At 51.7% G+C, this 23,564-nt stretch overlaps 1 protein-coding gene across 9 annotated transcripts in view; it reads left to right on the forward strand.

Annotated features, from left to right (window-relative positions):
* The window catches only part of NFASC (neurofascin), a 255,690-nt gene that overhangs the window by 210,452 nt on the left and 21,674 nt on the right, over positions 1-23,564 (forward strand). For 5 of the 9 annotated variants that reach the window (XM_049857958.1, XM_049857961.1, XM_049857960.1 and 2 more), the window contains 8 exons: positions 827-1,024; positions 2,019-2,089; positions 3,893-4,115; positions 9,557-9,679; positions 10,712-10,885; positions 13,310-13,324; positions 19,006-19,239; positions 22,750-22,866. In XM_049857958.1, coding sequence (XP_049713915.1) covers positions 827-1,024; positions 2,019-2,089; positions 3,893-4,115; positions 9,557-9,679; positions 10,712-10,885; positions 13,310-13,324; positions 19,006-19,239; positions 22,750-22,866 — 1,155 coding nt within the window. Of the gene's footprint in view, positions 1-826; positions 1,025-2,018; positions 2,090-3,892; positions 4,116-6,141; positions 6,258-7,958; positions 8,164-9,556; positions 9,680-10,711; positions 10,886-13,309; positions 13,325-19,005; positions 19,240-22,749; positions 22,867-23,564 lie in introns of all 9 variants that reach the window. The other 4 variants (XM_049857964.1, XM_049857965.1, XM_049857968.1 and 1 more) reach the window with 3 other exon arrangements.

Genomic DNA, 23,564 nt, shown 5'->3' on the forward strand with positions numbered 1-23,564 from the left:
GAGCCCAAGAGACAGAAAGGGCCATATAAATCAGAGACTCCATCAGCCTGAGACCAGAAGAACTAGATGGTGCCTGGCTACAATTGATGACTGCCCTGACAGGGAACACAACAGAGAATCCCTGATGGAGCAGGAGAGCAGTGGGATACAGACTTCAAATTCTCATAAAAAGACCAGACCTAATGGTCTGACTGAGACTAGAAGGACCCCAGAGGTCATGGTCCCCAGACCTTCTGTTAGCCCAAGACAGGAACCATTCCCAAAGCCAGCTCTTCAGACAGGGATTGGACTGGACTATAACATAGAAAAAGATACTGGTGAAGAGTGAGCTTCTTGGATCAAGTAGACACATGAGACTATGTGGGCAGCTCCTGTCTGGAGTGGAGATGAGAAGGCAGAGGGGGACAGAGGCTGAATGGACACGGGGGAATACAGGATGGAGAGAAGGAGTGTTCTATCTCGTTAGGGGGAGATCAACTAGGAGTATATAACCCAGTGCCGTCAAGTCGATTCTGACTCATAGCGACCCTACAGGACAGGGTAGAGCTGCCCCATAGAGCTTCTAAGGAGGGCCTGGCAGATTCGAATTGCCGACCCTTTGGTTAGCAGCCATAGTACTTAACCACTACGCCACCAGGGTTTCCAGGAATATATAGTAAGGTGGATATAAATTTTTGTATGAGAGACTGACTTGATTTGTAAACTTCCACTTAAAGCACAACAAAAACAATTAAATGGCAAAAAAAAAAAAGACTAATGGAAGTTGAGGAGGAAGAACATAGCTAACTAAGCTCCTAGAACAGCTCTGTCTTCCTTGCCCGCTCAGACTATGTCGTCCAATTTGAAGAGGACCAGTTCCAACCAGGGGTCTGGCATGACCATTCCAAGTTTCCAGGAAGTGTCAACTCAGCTGTCCTCCAGCTGTCCCCATACGTCAACTATCAGTTCCGGGTCATCGCAATCAACGAGGTCGGAAGCAGCCACCCCAGTCTCCCCTCCGAACGCTACCGAACCAGTGGAGCAGGTGAGTACTTGAGGCTAACAGAGAAGGCTCTGGAACCAGGCACCCTGAGTTCACATTGAGTTCCCCAGCTCCCAGCTATGTGATTTTGGGCAACTTATCTACCTTCTCCAAGTCTTGTTTTCCTTATCTGCGAAACAGATGGCACCCATCATGGGGCTGCTGTGAGGATTACATTTGAAAATGCCTATCAAGTACTAGCATAATGCTTGGCACATAGTCAGCACCCAGTCAATTTTCACTGCCATTGTTTTTTTATTAATATTATGAATAACTCTTGATTATCTGCTTTAAAGGGGAAAACAATGGCAAAGATTTGCAACAGAAATATCTAACCTGGTATTATATCCAATTCCCTTTCCTAACATGTTTGGGTAATGTTTGAAATTTTCAACTCACACCAGCTCATAGAGAGTTGAGACACTCCCAATGTTCGGTGCCAGGATAAACCAGACTGGTATTACACATATTTAGTGGCTAATCCAGGAAGGGGCTAATCCAACCCGAGCGGGCTGTATTGACCACCCACAGCGTGAAAGCCTTGTAATAAATGCTATCTGGTAAGGGATTAAAATTCAAAAGAAATTAGCCCTGCTCTGGGGGGTTTAATCTTAGATAGGAAGGCCCACCATGCACATGAGAAAAAGACAGAACAAGTTCATTTACATATGGGATTGTTGTTAGGTTCTGTCGAGTCGATTGCAACTCATACAACCCCGTGTGACAGAGCAGAACTGTCCCACACGGTTTTCTAGACTGTAATCTTTACGGGAGTGGATGGCCAGATCTTCCTCCTGCAGAGCCGCTGGGTGAGCTCAAGCCGCCAGCCTTAACCACTGTGCCACCAGGGCTCCTTAATATGGGGTAGAGTAGTATATAGATGGTGAGAAAAGACAGCATCGAAGGGATCAGTCGGTGGAGAGGAGATGGGTTGCTTACCGTGCCCTGGTAAGGCACAAATTCAACGTGAACTGTTTTGTCCATTATTGGGTTCCAGCCCCTGAGTCCAATCCCGCGGATGTGAAGGGAGAGGGGACCAGGAAGAACAACATGGAGATCACGTGGACGGTAAGAGTCCCTCCCAGTCCTGCCCCTTGATGGCCCCTGCTCACCTGGCAGCGTGCACCTGGGGGCCCTTTCCCGTTATTCCCCTGAGGCCTTGAGACCATAGTGTGGTTCAGGCTGCCTGGTTGGTTTTGATGGCCACCTTTTTTCAAGAAACCTAGTTCTTCTCTGAGTTGAGCATCCAGAAATCAATTAGGAGAAAAGTCTAAGAGCCAGAGAGGAAACAGAACAAGGGTGACCAAGGAACATAGACTGGCAATCTGATGACAGTCACAGAGAATACCAGCAAAATAGGCGGACTTCTATCGCAGACGGAGGGACTTAAGTTAGACTTTAGTAAGGATTTAGGCTAAGCAACATGCAGGGGCCCTTTCTTTGGAGATTGTTGAGAGTGAAGGAGAAACCAGCACCTGAGACGTTCTCGGTGTAGGCCTTCTTTTAGTCAGGGAATGAGCTAGAAAACTCGAAAGACTCCTTCTAGGCCAGGATTGTAAAATCCCATCTTCATCTTAGCTTACTGGCTCCATCTTCCAAAGCAAAATTCGGATATGTAGTTGTGTTCATTCCCTAGTGCTGCCATGAGTCCCACAAATGGGGGCTTAAAACAACAGAAATTCGTTCTCTCACGGTTCAGGAGGCTCAGCATCTGAATTAGGGAGCTGGCAGGTCCACGCTGCCTCTGAAGCCATTAGAGGAAGATCTTCTTTGCCTTTTCCAGCGTCGCTTGGCCAGTGTCTGCCTCCGTCTTCACAGGGCAGTCTTCTCACTCTGCGTCTCTCATCTCCTCCTTTCTATGGACACAGGTCATTCTGAACTAGAGCACACCCTATTCCAGTGTGACTTCATGTTAGCTTAACTAATAATAGCTGCAAAGACCCTATTTCCAAACAAGGTTACCACAAATTCTGGGGGTTAGGACTTGAACATCTTTGGGTTTTTTTTTTTTTTAAACCCATAACAGTGGTGTCAAAGTGACTTTTTAAACCCACTTCAAGTCTGAGAGAGGCAGTTCAGCCACTGAAATATAAACATTTCAAAGCGCTGCCATGGTCTATAAGACACAGGTCCTGGTCTCACAGCAGCTGTTGCCAGAGCAGAGTAACAGCAGCTGGGCTGAGCCCAGCCCAAGATGCCTGGACATTATCTTCATGACCTCTACAAGGTCAGTTTTTGGTCTACAGCTCTGCATTGTAGGCTTCTAGGGGACTGATTCCTGAAGGGGGCCCTCAGGGAATAAAGAACAGAATTACCTCACTCTTACTTAGAGATTTATGACCTGTTGGAAAAGACAGGACAGACACATGGATTGAGCAGAACTGAGATTAGTTGTTGATATTCAAGTTTATCAGCGGAAGACACGCTGTGGTGAAACTCAGACCCATCCCTTTCTGACTTCGGAGAATGTTATATTATCGTCCATCTTCTCTTTTATTTTGCTACCTGTCTTAGGGAAGAGTCTTGCTGAAAATAAAACTTTCCCTTCCTATACACCTGCAAATGTGGGTGACACTGGGTGTCAAAGTGTCTGGGTCTTGGTTGAAACCTTTGTCACAGAGAGGCTGCATACAGAGAAAACCAAGAATGGGTCCTGCTTGCCAAAAGTGCTGCTGAATTCATTGGACTCTGGGCTTTTAGGGGTCTCAGCAGGATGGGGATATCCTGCTCCCCCCAGTCCTGCAAGGAAGCTAGCCAGGGTTGGCTGGATCTGGGAATGGTACCTGGCACAGAAAAAGAGGGCATGCTGTGGGTGGGTCTGGGATCCTCTGCCCATCCCTTCTCCGTCCCTCTGTCTGTCTCCCTGCTCAGCCCATGAATGCCACCTCCGCCTTTGGCCCCAACCTGCGCTACATAGTCAAGTGGCGGCGGAGAGAGACTCGTGACACCTGGAACAACGTCACAGTGTGGGGCTCCCGCTATGTGGTGGGGCAGACCCCTGTCTACGTGCCCTATGAGATCCGAGTCCAGGCTGAAAATGACTTTGGGAAAGGCCCAGAGCCAGACACCGTCATCGGTTATTCCGGAGAAGATTGTGAGTATCCTCCACCCTCCTGCCCGTGACCCTCACGGCTGGGCCACACAAGGCCACTCACAGGCCAGGAACCTTGGGCTTAGGTCTTAGGATTTCCACAAACAGCCTGGGAGGACAACCAGTTCCCAGGAAAGAGACATCCCGTACAGTGACCTAGAGCAGACAGGCATCTGACAATGTCAGGAGCAGAAATATTATCATCTCAACACTAGTTAGGATTACTCAGTGTCACTCCTGGAAAGGTCGTTAGAAATCACCTAGTCCTGTACCCTCATCTTATAGACGTCAAAACTGAGAGCCTGAAAGGGAATCCTTGCCCAGCGTTACACGATAGTACATGTCAGGCTTGAAAGCAGAGCCCAGGCCTACTGATCCCCAGGCGGGCTACCCCACTGCCAAGCCATGTTAGCCCCCAAAGACTATAGAACTATCTGTCCCAAAGAGCCAGAATTAGACACCTGCACAAGAAGCAGGGCCACAGGCCAGGCCCCAGAGGAAGCCTGAAGGGATGTGGAGGGTCTACAGAGGACCACACTGGAGCAGCCACCTGGCGGCTTTCCCAGTGCTGCTCCAAGCCCTTGGAACTGTGTGTAAAATGCAAAGTTCCTTGGAAGCTGGCACTGGGCAAATCAACGAGATTCTGAACGTGCATGTGGAGGTATGTGCCTGGCTTCCCAGACAGTGGTAGCCTGTCTGCCCCATCACATCAGTCCAAGAGGTTGCTGAGCAAAACAAGGGGGCAGTGAAACCCCCTCCTGGCTCAGGGTGATCCATGTCCTATTGGGTCTGGCCTGAGATCATGTAGGTGAAATGGGGCAACCAGAAGGAAGGGAGGAGGTGAGTCTTGGGGAAAAGCAGAGTCAGAAGGGGCAACGCTGGGCTCATGGGTAGGGACAGTGGTGTTCACAACAATGAGACAGTAGAAGTGGGGCTTGGGCCCTGTGACCCCAATTTCCTGGAAGCGATGTATTGATCGAACCCTCGGGAGATGAACACGAGGGGTCGGCAGGCCCTTCTGCCCATCGCACTTTTCACCTCCACATTGGCAGACGCTTCCGGACAGGAGGCCTGTGGGGATCACTGGATGGTAAGTGTGGGAAGAGCAGCATCTGGCCGTGGACTTCGTGGGCTGTTCCACAGTTCCCATGGCACCCAGCCACCCCTGCAGCTGTGCTCTGATGGCTTAGAGGGGACAAGGCAGAGCTGCTTTAGCAGCCAAGTGGAGGGCAGTAATCAGTCCTGGGGGAGGGAATGGACCTCCCTTTCCAGGTAGTCACAGGATCAGAATCACTGCCAGAGCCAGACGAGGGCTTCTTCAGACTGGGTAACGTGATGAGGGGAGTTAAGCAGAGTCCTGGCAGGAAATGGGTGGCACTCTCAAAAGGGACTATTTGTAATGTATGGACAGGGTCAGAGGGAAAACAGCAAGGCTTGGGGAAACACCTTGAGGGCTAGCAACAGTAGGAAGCCACCACCCTGAGCTTTGAAGGAGCAGGGAACAAATGAGACCCCAGAACCAGCAAGAGGGCCACCCACAGGAGCATGGCCTTGGGTAGAAACATGCAATGCTGTCAACCTGCAGCCCAGCCAAGACAGATCCAGGAGAACATATACCCAACCTCACTTTCCTCCCATCCTGGGATCTCCTTTTGGCACCTCTTATTGGCCAAACCCATCCAGAAGCCTGAGAACAAGGGACCCCAGCTAATACCGTTCAGACAGGGCAGCCTCCCGGGACCTGGAGCAGGGTGAGGAATGGAATGGAGGGGCAAGTAGAGACTGTCCAGCAGATGAGGGCAGCAAGTACTTTCCCTCTAAACATGCAGGCAGAGTCCTCCCACTTAGACTGCCCCCTTTTGCCCTAAGTCTCCCCACACTCCTCCAAGCACAGTCTGATGGTGGCAACATAACCCTTGCCCTCAGATAGTGCCCAGTGTACAGAGTGGGTGAGGGACAGGCCAGCGGGGACCCTAAAGTCCAGGGCCAGCCCTGCCTGCATAACCAGGTCTCTGTCCACACATTGCAGATCCCAGGGCTGCACCCACCGACGTTAAAATCCGCGTCCTGAACAGCACGGCCATCAGCCTTCAGTGGAACCGCGTCTACTCCGACACGGTCCAGGGCCAGCTCAGAGAGTACCGAGTGAGGAAGCCAGTTCCCGAGCCGCCTAATCACCCAGCTCACTAACCAGGGCAGGGACAGCAGATGCAGGGCATAAAATATTTGGAAGGGGTGCTAGGGATATTTAAGGAATCCAGAGTTGCTTCAAGAAGATGATGTCTGAGGTTAGCTTTCCAAAAATGTACCCAGCTGACTCCTGCAACAAATACACTGATTCTCTTAGCTCAGCAGACAGTCATGTGAAGGGTGGTGGGTTGGAGTTGTCATTGCACAGCACATTATAATACATGTGTGAGTGGGCACACAGGTGTCTTTGGGAGCAGTGTTGCTGACCTGCTGAGCTATACCCTCGCCTCTCCTAATGGCCCTGGTTGGGCTGCTTGCCTGACCCAGGTCTGGTTTTCTAAAGTCCCAACTAACAGGCAAAGCCACTAAAAGGATGTCAACAGCTTCCGGTTGTCCCAGCCAACTCTGGATTACCCAGCTGTGGGTTATCTAGGCCCTCGACTTCTGGTCCTCCCTGCCTGGGAGCAGTTTCTGTGCAGCGACCCTCCTCTTTGAAAGGGTGGCCTGGGGTGGGAAGAAGGGAGAGAAAGCCCGGGGTTACAGGCTCTCCCCGCTTAATGAAATGAGTGGCTCCATTTAAAAATCAGATGAGGGAGGCTGTAACCATGGGTTGACCCAGGTACTGTGACCTCAGAGGTCATCAAGAGTTGGCTGATGGACAACGGGGGCTGAATAGAGGGTGTTAATTTCTTCTTGGGACATGAGTTTGATAAGTAGGGGAAGGAAGACAAGATGGTGTATACACCTGAGTGAGCTCTTTCCCTGCAGCTGGGTGTTAACCTGTTAAGCTGGACCTAGCCTATTTGCCTGGAGATTCTTCTGGCTAAAGCTTCCATTTGGTCCCCCTCTTAAGTCTGGACTTACTCCTTTCCTTGCCATTGGTGGCTTGGGTGACACTGCTGTGGTCATCCTGACCTGTGGCTTCTTACCCATTGCTAATCAGACCTCATGTTGCAAACTCTCTACTGTGCCCTGTGACATGCCCACCTTCCATTGGCTATCCTACCCCATCCAAGCTCCATACCATCAGTCAGCCTAGCATCCCACTGACTGGGACATATCACTGTCATTGGACGTGTGTCGATCTCATCCCTAAAGATCTTCAGACAATATCAAAGGAAGCCATTGACTTCAAGGGACTAAATCAACCCTTTCTTATATTCAGACTTCTGGGGGTAACCTGCTACTTTTCAACTCCTGTCTGTTGCCAATCTAAACCATACTAATCCAACTCAAGGTGATGTGGTCTTTGAGCAGAGAGCAGAGCTTTCCATGCCTGGACCCTTGGCTCACATGTGTGGTCTGTCACTGACTGACTCCCTGAGCAGCCTGTTACCCAGCTTGGAAATTAAGTCCCATCATGGAGCAGCTAAGATGTAAGTTTGGCCAACTTGCCCATTCCCCAGAGAGGTGACATGGCTCAGAAAATGATTGGAACCAAAAACCCTGCTTCTTGTTTGACATAAATTCATATTCACCAGTGGCTAATGAATGGGGACCCTGAGGCTGCTTCCCCAGTCCTATGGGGGACTGATGAGGTCATTTGGGACTTGGAGCCTGTAGCAAGCAAAGGGAAGACCCGTCACTACCACCACCACTAACAACTAACACAGCTCTGCCTGACCAACCCCTCACCAGCCTGCCTCTGTCCTGAAGGCCTACTATTGGAGAGAGAGCAGCTTACTGAAGAACCTGTGGGTGTCTCAGAAGAGACAGCAAGCCAGCTTCCTTGGTGACCGCACCCGTGGTGTGGTGGCCCGCCTCTTTCCCTACAGTAACTACAAGCTGGAGATGGTTGTGGTCAATGGGAGAGGCGATGGGCCTCGCAGTGAGACTAAGGAGTTCACCACCCCGGAAGGAGGTAGGTCCTCCCTGCGGCTGTCCAGGGTGGGGCAGGATGAGGGTAGGCACATACCAGTGGGCCTGGAGCAGCTCCACCATGGCTTTGCATGGCAGCACAAGCAGACCTTTGTGTGATCTCAAGGAGCCGGTGACCTGCAGGGTGAGCAGCTTCTGCCCTTCCCACTGATCAATCCATCACCAAGGTGACATGCCCTGACAGGAGGCTGTATCTCAAGAGAAATCCTGTGCAACCGTTGGTTGCCCCACCACCTCCTGAGGCTGAAGGCACCACGTTCATCCTGACCACCAGAAGGCGTCTGGTTTGTTTATCAGCATCTAAGACCACCAGAATCCCCGGGTGGTACAAACAGTTAACATACTCGGCTGCTAACCAAAAGGTTGGAGGTTTGAGTCCACCCAGAGGTGCCTTGAGAAGAAGGCCTGATAATCTACTTCTGAAGAATCAGCCACTGGAAACCCTGTGGGGTACAGTTCTACTCTGATGCACATGGGGTCATCATAAGTTGGAGTTGACTGGACAGCAACTGGTTTTAAGACCATCTTTAAGAACTCTTTCACCACTATGACCGAGAAGCTTTCACTGAGATAGCTCCGCAGAAGGGTGCCTAGATATAGACCCTGCCTTCTGCAGGTTTATGGTCAGATCTGGTCCTGGGGTGCAGGCAAGTGCCCTGAAGGACTAGGAGCTCTGGGTCCGTCTCTTTGTTCATGCCAATCCTTTCATCTGCTTTACATTTCCTTTGCCCTCTTCTGTTTTCTCCTCTCTCCCTGCTTAACTGTTGTTTCCCCCCATTTCTCTTCTTCTCTTCCTCTTTTCTACTCTCCTTTCTTCTTCCCTCTTGTTTTCTTTATTCCTGCCTTTTCTTCCTTCTTGTTTTGGTTTTCATGGTCCACCTCTCCGATCACTCCCGCACCTCCCATCCTTTCCAAGCACTCCAACTTGGGTTTCTTTCTCCTCACCCCGGAAACCGACATTCTCAGGGCAGAAGCTTGGGCCTGCTGTTTCGACCCAGTGGTGAGAATCCTTGTCTGAGGACTGGGAACTGCAGCCTCTGTATGAAAGCCGTCACTGGTTCCCTGCCAGGGATTGGCTCTGCCCAACATGGAGGTGTCTGGAGGCTCAGAGCCTAACATGTAATGAATCTAGGGGAATTGCTAAAGGAAAACTTGATCTACTTCTTCTCTATTTACACAACAGAGTCCGACCCATGATTGCCCTCAAACATGGGGGAAATTGCATCCTGGTTGGGGCAATGGTTCTGAGTTAGCAGCCCTCCAGCATGGTGGTTGCCTGAAGGTGGTGCCTTCATACTTGTGCTTTGTTTTTTGTGTTTTCCTCATCCTCCTCACCCCCTCCTCTCATCCCCCCTGCTCTCTCCTCCTTCCCCAAGTACCCAGTGCCCCCAGGCGTTTCAGAGTCCGGCAGCCCAACCTCCAGACAATCAACCTGGAATGGGATCACCCAGAACACCCCAACGGAATCCTGATTGGATACACTCTCAAATATGTAGCCTGTACGTTCTGCCTTTCTCTTTCTTTGCATAATCTTGGAATCAGAAACCCCATTCTAATGCTTTTCCTGAGGAAAAGAGAGTCCATGAATGCAGAGAGTAGTGCTACATGAGGGGTGGAGGGGCCAAGGGGGGACGTTCCCCATGGAGTTGGGGAGGGGGCAGGTGAGACCCAATTTCCTTACACAGCTTTGCCTGCAGTGAGCTTCTAGTCTGGTGGTGAGACAAAGGGAACTTCTGGTCTAATAAGAGAGACACGCTACCCCCCAGGGATCTTAAGTCTCCAAGACCTGCAAGTCTAGGAGACAGAGTTCTTTACCTGGTGGAGCTTCCATCCGATGGGGTAGACAGAATGTGTACAGGAGCCCACATGACACTCAGAAGACACCTTAAGGTCTCATGTATGATAAGGCAGTGGCTCAATCAGGAGCCGGATCAGGAAGACATCACCTCAGGAGCTCAGCTTCACCGTGCTGGGACAAGAGTGTCATTATATTTGAAAATTTAGTTTTCTAAAGTTTCCTTGAGAAATTCAAAGGACCAGGTGTGGTGGTGTTAACATTTGAATAGCCAACTGTCAATCTGCAGCGTGTATGCTCTTTCGAATAAATCTCTGAACTTGGCCTCTTCCCCTTTGGGGTGTATTGAATAGCTCTTTTAAAAAGGAGACATTAACAATCAAAAGCTCTAGTGATTTTTCCCTAATTCTGTTTGAAACGAAGAAAGGAACTCTAGAGTTTTATCCTTGTTGAAAAGGCTTGGGGATTATAAAATCTTTCTGAATAAGCCACATAACTTTACAGTGAGCTAGAGATAATGAGATCAGTGAAACAGTATTAACCCTGCTGTGTAATCAAACGGCCCTGCCTTTGAACCCCAGTCTCCCCTCCCCCAAGTCTTTAAGATCACCAGGCAGGGTCCACCGTTTCCCTTTCCAGCACAGTCAGGAAAAGCTTTCTCTTTCCAGTTTCAGATTCTATGCCCTGTTGCGGTAAATGCTTCTAAAGTTCAACTCTACTTACCATCTCTCCCCAGTTAATGGAACCAAAGTGGGAAAGCAGATAGTAGAAAACTTCGCTCCCAATCAGACGAAATTCACGGTGCCACGAGCAGACCCTGTGTCACGTTATCGCTTCACTCTCAGTGCCAGGACGCAGGTGGGCAACGGGGAAGCGGTCACAGAAGAGTCACCGGCACCACCGAATGAAGGTAGGTGCCTCGCCGCAGCCTCTGGGGAAGGTCCAGCTAATTGAGATGCTCAGGGACACACACCGAGACCTGTGCCTGCCTTTCTGGCCTCTTGGCCTCCGATGGAGAGAAAAGGAGGCTGCAAGCCCTCAATAGTTGAGAACCCATCTTGTAGGTGCTGGCCTGGGATCTGGACACTCAGATCTTCGACTGTTGGCATCAGACCTGGGTCCCCACACTGTCTTGACTTGCTCAGTTACAGTTACAACCCTTCCTTCCTGCAGAGATCTAAGGAAAAGAACATGAATCCGTAGTTGGGATGAGGAGATGAGGGAAAGCAGTTTGGAAGCAAATGTGCTAATTAACCCCAAAGAGTGCCCCATGGAGCTCTGGGGACAACCCTTCTCTTCCCAAGGGAACATGGGGCCTGCCATGACTGACGCTGCTTGCCAGGATCATGAGTAGAGCAGGAACATAGACCCTCCTTGCAGCCTGAATTGAGTGAGCTGTCAAGCTGTGGAGAGGAGCGGGGAGTGGGAAATTGCCATTTGCCCATCCAGCTTCACTACGAACAGATGAGTCCATCCCCTGGATCCTGGCGTCTTCTAGCAGCATAGAGGCCCTCACATTAGCTTCGCCTGCCTGAGAACTCCACCAGAGGGGGCTCTAAGCTCACTCGCACACGGCGGTCTTCAGTCCCCAGCGTGCGTTCCAGGAACCTCTCAGGGATGTGAGTGAGACTATGGAAGCCCCACGTGGGCAGATCTCCTGTAAAAAGGCAGGGGGTGGGGCCCTCTGCCTCTCCAAAGGTTTGTTGATCTACTTAACAGCCATTTCTTGGGCACCTACAATGTGAGGTGCCAGGCACTGTGCAATAATCAAGGGATACAATGGTAGCAAGAAGTTCACACACAGTGTAGAAGGGGAGACATTTGCAAAAATATCTCATTGCAATTCAGGGTGAGAAATGTTCTGTCTAGATGGGGCCGTGCAGTGGCCGTGCAGAGGAGTGAGGTGCATTCTGCAAGGGAAGACTTCAAAGAGGAGATGACTGAGGAGGGACCCTTGAGGCTGGCAGGTTATCGTGTCTAATGCTTTCTCCTGAAGCTCAGGTCCTGAGGCTTGACCCTGGCCCGGATGGGCCTCCTGAGAGCTACTGCTTCCCATCCCCCCAACCCAGGAGAGCGTCAGGGCTTCCTTCACTAGGGCTGCCAGCCCAGCTGCCTCTGCTGCCTGATCCCTGGCTCCCGATTCAGTTCGTAATCAACCCTGCATCCCTCCCCAGCCCTATCCACCCCCCTTGCCACCCAGCATGCCATCACTGGGGGGTGGGGGGAGATGGGCAGGACTTGGTGACAGGCTGACAGTCCTTTCTGCATCCCTCTCTGGTCTTGTAAACCTGGGAACAAGTCACTCAGTAAGCTCCCCTCCCAATGTATGCTTCCAACCCCTTGGGCACTTGGGGACTTTATTAGGGCTGGAGGACATTGGGTAAGTGGCTGATGCATGCCTATTGCCACAGCCCCAGCCAGGCAGGGGTGATGCATTCTCTTGATTACTAAATTCTGTAAGGGAATATACAGAGAAAGCCTCTACTCCTTCCCCGTCTCCTCCCCAATACAGAAAATCCGATACACAAAGTCCCATTGTCCAGCCCCAGTGACCACCACAGAGAATCTTCTGCATTCCCAGGGGACAAGAGAACAAAGAGTGGTGTTCTTCTCAACTTAGTGATTTGCAGCAAATTCAGGAATTTCTTTTAGGGCTCTCAGTCTATAGCTGGTTTCTTATTTCATAAAGCACAGCTGGTGGGAAAGAACTAGGGCAACAGAATGCCAGGACAGGGGGATTCAGGGCTTCATTTTATCAGAGTTCCTTGACCTTCCAAGGCTAAGACGGTCCCACTGAATACATTCCTCCTCCCATATCTACTCCAGTACCACTTAGTGTCTTCCCCCTGAAGATGCAAGAACCATCCTTTTCACTGGGGTTGGTGTCCTCCTGCCTCAAGGGCCTTATGCCCTCAATTTCTGGCATCATGGAAGGTCACCCAGTCTGCTTCATGGAGGTCATTCCCACTCAGCCAGGGCAGGACACACCGTTTGGGGAAAGAGCTGGGACAGCACTCTGGGTGGACTGTCTCTCTGTCACCTCTTAGATGACTAGTCCTTGAACAGAGGTAGAGCAGAGTGTGTTAGAAGGGTCTCTAAGAACCAGGGGCAGAGGTTTCTGCTGGAATATGCCAACTTCAGTGGAGTTTAACATGACCCCAAACACCAGTTTTCGTCCCAGGGCAGGGGCCTGCACCTGGCCACACCCTCTGGGTCAGGTTTAAGCCAGAACCTTCCCTGCTTGCTTGTCCTTTGGTTTCACCTGTGCCTCTGTTTTCTCTTCTCTCTCATCCTTTTCCCTCTCTCTGGCCATCTTGGGTGCTGTGTTCTGAAGCTACTCCAACCGCAGGTACCGTACCAGCAATGGAGGTAATGGGCATGGCATGGGACATGCAGGTGGAGGCCAGCCAGCCGGGGTGAAGCAGGAGGGACTGGCAAGGGGTGAAAGCATGCTCTGGGCTCACCCTTTCAGCCACTGGGAGGCCAGGCTACCAGGGAGGCTGTGTGTGGAGGATGGAGCAGAGGAGAGCAAACACATTCTCCCTGCTTCACTTATTATTTGTCCTCTGACAACCAACTGAGAAGGAGAATGACTTAGAAGTGGTCCCCACACACACACAGGCTCCAGACCCCTCTGGAGCTGCAGTTTTCTCTAAAGCTGGGGGATTCCCCTGAGCCCCTGGGCCCTTGCCTAGGATTGACACCTCAGGGTGGTAGAAACATACTGTCCACAGCCTTTGGGCTGCCATCTGTGCCCCCAGAAGGAATGTGGCACGAGGAGTGGGGGAGTGGGCAGCTGGCTCCATCTCCTGGTTAGGCTGCCACCCCCTGAAAGGGTGACCCGCAGTGGAGCACACTGTGCATGCTAGCCTTGCATGCTGCATGGGGGGCCCGGCACCTGCTCTGCCAAGTGCCGTGGGCTCTGGTCTGTGAGACCCAGAAAGCATGTCTTTAGATGGGGGCTCTAGGACCTGGAGTCTCAGTGGGCCCCTCACCCCTCAGCAACCCCAGCTCAAAGTCTTCAGTGTTAAGAGCAGTCTCCACTCTCGGGGCCTGGGGTAGGGGGTAGACCTACAGCAGAAATGAGGGCAGGCAGATCCTGGCATAGGAGATGACCTACTAGCCAAGTTCCTCCTCTCTAGTCCTCCAGTAGTGAGTTTGAGGAACATCAAAGAGCTCTTTATCATGGAAGCCTATCCTCAAGCTGGAGAAACCGGGCAGGAGACTCCAAGGGACCCTCTCCTGCTCTTGAAAGCTGTCTAACCTGAGTCTCATCAGGAGGGACATGGGAACAGGACTCATCCTGACAGGGCAAAGGCTGTGGGGCAAGGGCTCACCAGAGCCTCCTTCAGCCCTAGGCTGTGAGGAGGACACCAGAACCAGGCAAGGGATTTAAGGGTGGGCTTTATGAAATCACTGCCCCCTTGCCCAATTTGTTTTCCTCCCACCTTCACTGATGTATCTCCCTGCTGCCATTTTAGGTTGGTTCTCTTTCTTTTGCACACCCTGCTTCCTTCAGTTCGTACATTATTTGCTGGTCAGCCATGTGGGTGGTGAGCTGCCGTCGACCTTCCCTCCCCTAGTCCTCTCCACCCCCTTGAAAACCCAGGTTGGCAGGGCTCCAGGGCCTCCCTGCAGGGTCTGAACGGCTCTGCTAGGATTCAAGGCCAGAGGTTGCCTTGGGCCTGGGGACCTTACCTTGTCCCATACTAAGGGTTTCTCTGACTCCCTGGTTAACGTTTCATAAGAGTCTATTCCGTGACTATTCTGGCATGTACTCAGGGTAGCCCAAGACTTGGCAGAGAGCAAGGTGAAAAGCAGGGAGGTCACCAGGGGAACCAGCTAGAGGCTCACTGGTAAATCAACTTCTGGCCCACCTCCCCTTTCTGGCACCCTGGCATCCAAGGTGGGTGGGTCTGCCTTGCTCAGTGGGCATCTATGCCTGTCTGTGCTGCCCTTCTTATGAGTGACAATTGAGAAGGGGTTAGAGGCGCGATTCCAAAACCCCACTTCCTACTTACCATTTAGAAAAGACCCAAATTTACCATGTTACGCAGAAGATCTCAGGGTCTGTGTCCAACAATCAAACATGTTTCCTGGGTGCCAGCTTCCATGTGACATGGTGACAGAGACATGTGACACAGTTTTGTGAAGGAGATGTGCTGATGACATCAGCTATTTTCGGCTTTAAGTGCGTAAGGACCTTCTGCACAGCCTGCAGGTGCCAAGCCATGCAGCTCATGCGCCAACTCTTTGACAGGGGCCTGGTGTCCCACGTATGCTCCCTCCCCCCTCATCCTCTGCAAACCTGGACAGGTTGCTCCCCAAACTGATCTGTTTATGTGTCACCCGGTGAAGATAACCCGCCCCACCCACTGAATCTGCCATCTCCTAGGACTGCTGCCCATCTGTCCTGACAACCTGGGTTTGGCCAGAATAGTCCACATGCCATGTGGACACTTTTGGACTGAATCTTCCACCTCGGAATGTCTGGGAGCTGCTGTCTTCATCTTTGACTCAGTGGTATTCTTTGTGATGACCTGCCAGCTCAGCTCAGTTCAGCAAATGTTCGGTGGGCCCAGCGCCCTGGAAGTTTCTGGAGACAGAAAGATGAATAGGAGCCATCTCATGCTACGGGTGGGGGAAGAATGTCATCTCTCTCCTCAGTTTTCTCCATCTTCTATTTGGTGGTCCCTGGAGGCCTGGTGGAGCCTTTGGACATGGCTGGGGTATCTTCAGTGTGTATTAGGCTGCTTCTGCCTTCAGGTAGGGCCTTGTGCTTCCAAGTCTACCCACCCTGGATGCTCCTTAGGCAGTGGAGGGTTGCTGCTCCTTCTCTCCATTGCCAGGCTGGCAGCCTCCACCGAGTCCCAACCAGAGTTGTTCCCTAGCTGCTCCTGTTGTGGCTAGAGATGACGTCTTAGCCCAGCAATGTGTCTGCCTCATCTGTGGTCCAGTCTGCTTATAGTCCCATTTCGGAGCCTTATTCCCTTTCCATCCTCTACCCCACCCTGCCCAGTGGATTGAAATAATCTGAATCTATTTTTACCTGAGCAGTGGACAAAGCCTTCCCCATGGTAAAACTCATCTTCTCCTTGGTACCTGTGACACCTCGCTCAGCCTGGCCCTTCTGGCCCTTCTCTCAGAGCCTTTTCTTCTTACCTCTGTCCTGTTTTCTCGGGTGGCCCTACCCAGCCTTGGGGCGATAGTCACAGCTAATGGAGTAGGCCAGAGAGAATGATGGCTTGCCAGCTGTGACTCGGCCAGCTGTGACTGTGTCCTCCACAGTAGTGCCAACGGTAGGCCCCACCAGGGGAGGGTCCCTGGGAGACAACGCCTTTCCTCTCATTCCCCTCTTGTTCCCACTAGTCCAGAGGGAAATACAGTTAGATCACCATGGTCAAAGAGGAAACTTCCTCCATATTATACCTGGCAGAAGTGACCATCAGAGGGAGGGGACAAGACCAGGTGGAAGCTTTCTCAAAGCTATTTCTCATTCATGTCTCTGACCACCAGAGCCAAGTTAGAAGCACGTTGTACCCTAGCCTCCCTCAACATCTGTTTCTGGGGCTGCTCGTTCGAAGGCCGTGGGAAGCATGTGTGAACTCAAGGCTGGGGCCCTGTGCTGGGGCATGAGGTTTTATGGGGTGTGAGTATATGCATAGGTCCATGTGAGGGTGTGCCTCACTTTGGGGAAGCTTGGTTTTGATTCAGAGGGCCTGGGAAATATAGCAGCCAGCTGAACACGTGGAACAAGGAGCCCAGGTCCCTGCACTGCACCCTGTGGGACGATTTCAGTTAAAAGAGAGTGTCCCTGATGGCACTCTTTAGGTAGGCATGGAAGAGCGGGTCCTGTGAATGTTTCATTTGCCAGAAGTTATTAGAAAATACACTATTGATAAGGAACTAAATCAGAACAGTTCTGCCTAGACAGACAAAATGCCCTCTCGAGGTTCCTTCCAGCCTCACAGAGCAGCAGGACCAGCCTGTGTGTGTCCATGGCTGCAGGATCCAGGGACCAGGCCTGGGAAAGAGCAGACTTTTGCCTTGTGGGTCTCTCGGTCTTTGTGTGTGTGTGTGCGTGTGCACACGTGCATCTCAGTGGGAGGGACAGATGAATTCTCATGCTGAGCATCTCTAACCCTGAGCTTACATCCCAGGCGTGGCCACCTTGGGCCACATACATCCCTGATTAAAGAATCGGGGAGGGAGAGTTGTCCCCATCCTGCCCCAGCTCCCCCACACCCTCCTCATGTCTGTGGGTTGGCTGGAGGTTGAGAAATATAGAATGTCCTTGGCTTTGAACTTGCCCAAGAATCTCTGGAATGTATGGGGCATAGTCAGCTGCCTAGCGTGACTTCTGTGGTCAGCACCCTCAGGACCCAGTAACACCTCTGATCTTACGAATAGGGAATCCGCTGGGATCCTAGGAACAGTCTCTCCTTCTCTATGGGGGACTTGTAATGTGGAGGCCCAGGGGAATGAAAGGCCTTTTGTTGGTCAGGAAGGCTTCCGGTCAGGAAGGCTTCAAAATTAGAATCTCCTAATTCTCCCTGAGAAAAGCATTCTGGCAATTCTCTCTCCCGTATCCCTCCCTGTTCTGGCCCCCTTGTGGAGGATTGGGGATATTATTTTCCTAAAATCTAGAGATTTGAGGCAGGGTAGAATGTCCCTATTCCTTGAAGCTAAAGTTGCCTACTTATGTCTTAGGCCCCTGCCTCCTGCCCCATTAGCATCAACGCTAGAAAGTGGGCTGTGGTCAGATCATAGGAAATGGAGTGCAAGGAGAGGTGGGTGGCTCTCTCTCTCTCTGATTTGTCCCCATCCTTCTTGTCACAGCCTTGACTTCAGCAAATACTGGAACTGGAGAGTAAGGCTAGAGTGGCCCTTTATTATCTTCCATGACTCCTCTATAGAAGGAAGGAGGGCCTGTGGCAAAGTTGTCACATATATAGTCACAGATCCCCAAGTCTAACCAATGTCAAAGGGTAGCTTTGAATGTGAGATGGGAGACGTGAGAGAGTTAGTGCTGAGCTGAACCACTCTGCCCCGAGTGAGGGTGTCTGCAGAATAGAAGCCCACCGTGGCTTCTTTTAATGGGATTTCTTTGTCAACTGTGCTTGGGAAAGATGGTGCAGCCACGCACAGACCACACTGTGATTCCATTCATGCCCTTTCTCCATATTCTAGTGCAAACAGAAAAAACTTAGGGGACCTGCACCCCACATGTCCTAGGGAGAGAGGTAGTTACTAGAAGTCAGGGTGGATGTGGAGTAATTGCAGGAAGGGCTGTCACTGGGCAGAGAAGGGAGACGGGTGTATGTAGGAAAGGAAAATGGGGGGGTGAGGAGGGAGAGGGGTGGATAAGAAGAGAAAGGAGACCAGGGAGAGGGTGAGAATGGAGGCAGGAGAAGTCAGCGCATAGAGTGGTTTGACTCGCAAGGCCTACCTGGCAGAGTGGAGATTGTTCTCCCTTCGTAGCCTTGTTTGGGTGGCTCGTTGACCTCAAGCAGATGTGACCAAGGGTAATTTTGTTTGGAATGAATGATTGGGGTGCTAAACAGCTCCTAGGGGCTGGCAGGCTGGCCTGTGCCCCTGCAGGGCAGGGCCCAGCAGCCTGCCCACCTCTGAGACCAGGGCTCCAGGGCTGGACTGAAGGGGTGCTGCTTGGGCCTGTGTCTGGGTGCTGCTTGGCCTGAGGTTCCACGCCATCCCTGGGGTAGGAGCGATTCGGTGTGCGTCCCATTCCCATCCTCATCCTCGCCCATGGCTGGGTGCATGCTGGGTGCTTGGAGCCACACAGACCATGAGAAGAAAATGAAACACACACAGGGCTTCATTCTCTTCCTCGTACATGGTTGTGTTTTCTCTCACTGTGATCCATCTGACCCTGTCCACTATGCTTGGGGAGGCATCTGATCACTGAGCTACCTCTCCACATGGGGCTGCCTGCCTTGTGCGCGGGGGCCGTGAGTCCAGGCTGGGGACAGCCAAACCACCGAGACTGGCTGTTTTACATTTTCCTCTCAGCTGCTCCCACACTGCCCCCAACTACTGTGGGTGCGACGGGCGCTGTGAGCAGCACTGATGCTACTGCCATTGCTGCCACCACTGAAGCCACAACAGTCCCCATCATCCCAACTATCGCACCTACCACCATCGCCACCACCACCGTCGCCACGACTACTACAACCACTGCCGCCACCACCACCACCACCACGGAGAGCCCTCCCACCACCACCGGGACTAAGATACAGGAATCCGGTACTGCACTTTGTCCATGCTCCCCTAGGTCCCCCCAAACCCAGCCCTCCTTCCCAGTTTTCTCAAGAAACAGGCCCACAGGCTTCCCCAGACAGGAAGTAGGGTCTGGGACGCTTTTGCCAACACCCTCCTTGGTTTCTACTTTGGAAATTCACACCTGACTGGATTCTGAGTCTGGTTGCTTGGAGGCCCCAGTGCTCCCCCTCCTGGGTGAGGCTTCACTGCTCAGTACCCCTCGCCCAGCCTCGGAGTCCCTGTTCTGTAACCCAGGGCCATATGGTGCTCTGTGAGAGCCAGGTGCCTCCTCAGGCAGACAGCCTCCAACCACATGCCAAATGGTCAGCTCAGGGCAGAGCCCTCCAGAAGGGAGACAGCGGGGGAAGGAAAGGGACCTGCCACTGGTCGGGTGGCCTGGAAGGTTTCCTCTTCTGACCATGGCTGCGCCCAGCCTTGCAGGTAGCCAGAGGGTCTGGGGGTGGGGAGTGGCTGGCCACACCATGTAGCTGCCTTCCCGGAACCTGCTCCTTCCTGCCCCCCTCATCCCAGGAGACTCTTAAAAAGTCTTCGAGATTTCAAAAGTCAGGGCTTCCAGGAAACAGATGACCAGGGAGTCCCATCATGTCAAGGTGCTCCGTTACTCTCCTCCTCCTGAAATTGCAGCCATTCCAGGGGCTGGTGGTAAGAGTCGATCTCACTGCTGGTCTGCTGAGCCCAGAGAATGTGCTGTTCCTGTGTAAGCAGCCAGGCCAGGAAGCTCTGTTCTAGCATGAGGAGACCCTTCGGGAATTCAGCACAGCTTCTAAGAACCAAGCATGAAACAGCCTTTTATTACCACACACAGGAGGGTCTCTAGCTTAGTGAGCCCAAACACCAGCTATGGGACCAGCATGATGCAGCCGGCAAGGCTGGCCAGAAGCACCCAGAACTCTCCTCCAGCCGCTGTAGAATTACAGGCTCTCACCCTTCACTGTTGCCTGGGCAAGTGTCCTAGCCCCCCTAGATCTCACTGTCTCCCCACCCCACCCCACCCCACAGCTCTGCACTCACCTGGATGAGGATGGAGGCTCATGGTTGGTGCTGCGAGTATTTTTAGACTCAGTTACATGGGCTTAGGTTAGCTGAAAGGGAAGACATGATTCCTAACTGACGTTATGTTCCCCAGACCCTTCGAGTGCTGCTGTAAAGGTACACTATCTAGTATCTAAACAGTGCACGCTTTAGGGAGAAGTTGGCTGAGGAAGAGAAACTATCAGAAGCTGTCAATCACAGTTCAGGGACTGGCATTCTTTCAGGCCGCAGCGAGGCATCGTCTGTGATATAGTGGGGTGCAGTGTCCTGCAAGTGCTGTGAGTTCCCGAAAGAGATGCACAAAGAATGAAAGGAGTGGGTTTTGCTCCCCAGCAAAGAGTTACTTGCCTTCTGGAAAGATCAGCCTTGTTGCCACATAGGATTAGCCCCGTGGACTCCTGCACTCCATGTCTGTGTCTGAAACACTGAGGAGGGCCTGGCCATGCCCCTGATTTTATCCTCAGAGGTTGGAGACATCCCTCAAACTTCCAAGCTTCCCTTCAAGTGGCAGAGTGGCTCTGCCATCCAGGATTCTAAAAATAAATTTTCATCGGTACTGTGTCTTCCATCTTAGAGCAAAGTGTTTTGTAAGTTGACTCTCCTCAGGGAGAGATAGGACTTTTATTTGTCTTTAACTTGTCTCTTTCAGATTTCAAGCGATACTCCCTAATTCTCACGTTGCAGGAGTCCGTGAACTTCTCTCACTTCTGCTTTTTGTTTTTTATATTTCTGGGTAGCTTGCTTTCTTGGTCCTTCTCTCTGAGCTTTTCACTTGTTCATTTGTCACCTTGGTGTCTCCATATGGTAATCCCTTCCTCCAACACCCATCTCTAGCCCATTTTGGCTTCGGAAATTACTTGACCTTTTTTCTCGAATCACCCCAATCTCCTTTACCTTTAGGACGGTCAGATTTGGGTCAATATTATATTGGTGGCCAAACTGTTTAAACCCAGGTCCTCTGGATATTTCCAGAGCTGAGAAGGAAGAAACCCAAGTCCACAAATCATGACTGATCATAATCATTCCCACTAGCAAGAGCCATGAAATTCCAAGGAGCTGGGATTTGGAGCGGCTTCAAACAGCCAGGACAATAGAAACATCTGGCAGTCAAGTAAAGAAGCCTACCATCTGCCCGCCCCATGGAGACCTCCCTATGGTGCCATCAGTGGGGGCTCTTTCTTGGCCCCTCACCTAACATGAATCATATTCACCTGGGGCAACTGGTGACTGACAAGGTGGTAGTGGAGAAGGCACTCCTTTGAAGCAAAGACCAGGAGATCTTTTATCATTTCCTCAGCCCTGCAGACTCAGTCACATGTCAAATAGATCATGAATAAATGCATCACCCACTGTTCTCAGTTCATTTAATTTTGACAAGTGAGTTGGTGACAGTGCCCCCTTGCATGCTAATAAAACATACACGAGCCACACTTGTAAAGTCTTTGAAATACAAGGCTTCATGCTAGTACTCCACTATTAAATCTTTGCTGGGAAATGGGGTAATCAGACTGCTGGGACTCTTGAAAAATGATTGCGTTTGAAGATTAGCGCCACTCTCCTGTACATAGGCTATGGCTTCAGACGGCACGACAGCTTTGATAAAGTAGCTCCCAGCTCAGAGGAACTGGATAATTAACGTCCTCTGTTGGCGTGGAGCTCTGTGGTGCCGAGGATCTAACACAGCAGAATTCTTCTGGCGTCTGGCCACTGTGGGTTGGGTGTCAAGGAGTTTTCTTCTCTTGGTCCCACCTGGCCCAAAGAGAGGGAGTGCAAGGGTTCATGCTGTCTCCAGGTGGGACCCTGGGGCTCCAGACCCCAAGTCACCTTAGACAGTCCGAGGCCGTCTTCCACATAACCAAGGCCGTTGTTGCCCAAGAACAATCCCAGGGGCTCCTCAAGCCAGAGGCACCTGTCAGGATCACCATTCTCCTCATTAAGGCACCCCCTTGGTTGGTCCCACCCTTCCTACAAATATCACCATGTCTCTCATTTGGCTTTTGAAACTAACATCTACCGTTCCTGAAGAACTCTATAGTTGAGGGGGAAGAGCTGCCCCATCTCTCCCACTCTCTGCATCTGGCCTTTTTCCTGGCCCCTTTCCCTGCACCATCTAATCTGGCCAGGACACTGAAAAGGAAAGAACCCCAGGTTAGAAACTCAAAGACCATATATAGAAACGCAGTCTTTTATTCCTAAGCCACCTGTGTGGCCCTATAGACACGGTCCTGCTTTCCCTCACATCGAGTCCTCGCGAATGCACCAGCTCATCTCCAGACTGTTCCCTCTGGCCTGGCCACAAGGCTGCAGCTTAGAGCTCTGCCGGGCCCTGTGCACAGCCATTTCTGCCTCCGTCCTTTCCCAGCAGGTGTGTGTGCGTGCATGTCCGTGTGTCTGTGCTACCTGCCTCACCATCACTAACTCCTCTTCTAACCCATCTCCCAGCCCCTGATGAGCAGTCCATATGGAACGTCACGGTGTTCCCCAACAGTAAATGGGCCAACATCACCTGGAAGCACAATTTCGGGCCCGGAACTGACTTTGTGGTTGAGTACATCGACAGTAAGCATTGCTGTGCGGGTGGTGGCGGCAGCGACGGCAGCGCGAGTAGTGGTAGATGCCATTAGAGAGGTTCCTTGTACTCCCCCGGCTCAGAGGGGCCTTTTCACCTGGGTTAGTTATGGCTGGATGACATCGATATGCACTCAGGTGGCAGTGAGGCGGGAGGAGGGGTTCAAGGAAAAAGAAGCGGCTTCTGAGGCCATTAGTGAAGGTCTAGGTTTGCATGTGCTGTGGCTGTCCTGTATTGCCCGCCCAGGATCAGAGTTCTGAATAGCCACCAAAGGAGCTGAATCTCGCATCTGCCATGAATCCTTGTATTCGGATATCTCCACTAGACAGGCTGGCCAGGTCACAGGCTTGGGTACAACTGAGCTTTGCTCACACGGAATGCCAGTGCCCACAGTCCGAGACACAAACCAGAGTTCTTTGTCTCAGAGAACTGGTGATGGAGCTGAGCGGGTCACTCTTTATTGGATCTCAGGATCCAGGGTTTGTTAGACTATAGAGTGTGGTCGGGACATCTGCCTTCTCCTCTGAGTGAAGTCTCCTGTTCCTCAGGAGTCAGCCTGACCACCTCAGCCTCTTTAGCACATGCTCTAAGCAATTAAGCCAACTAACCCAGCCAGAAGGTCGACCTGGGCTATCCCACTGGAAGAACTCTTAGAGAACAGCAAAGCCAGCTCTTAGTTCTCTGGGCT

This window comes from Elephas maximus, chromosome 18 (genome assembly GCF_024166365.1).
Source record: "Elephas maximus indicus isolate mEleMax1 chromosome 18, mEleMax1 primary haplotype, whole genome shotgun sequence".
Classification (NCBI taxonomy): domain Eukaryota; kingdom Metazoa; phylum Chordata; class Mammalia; order Proboscidea; family Elephantidae; genus Elephas; species Elephas maximus.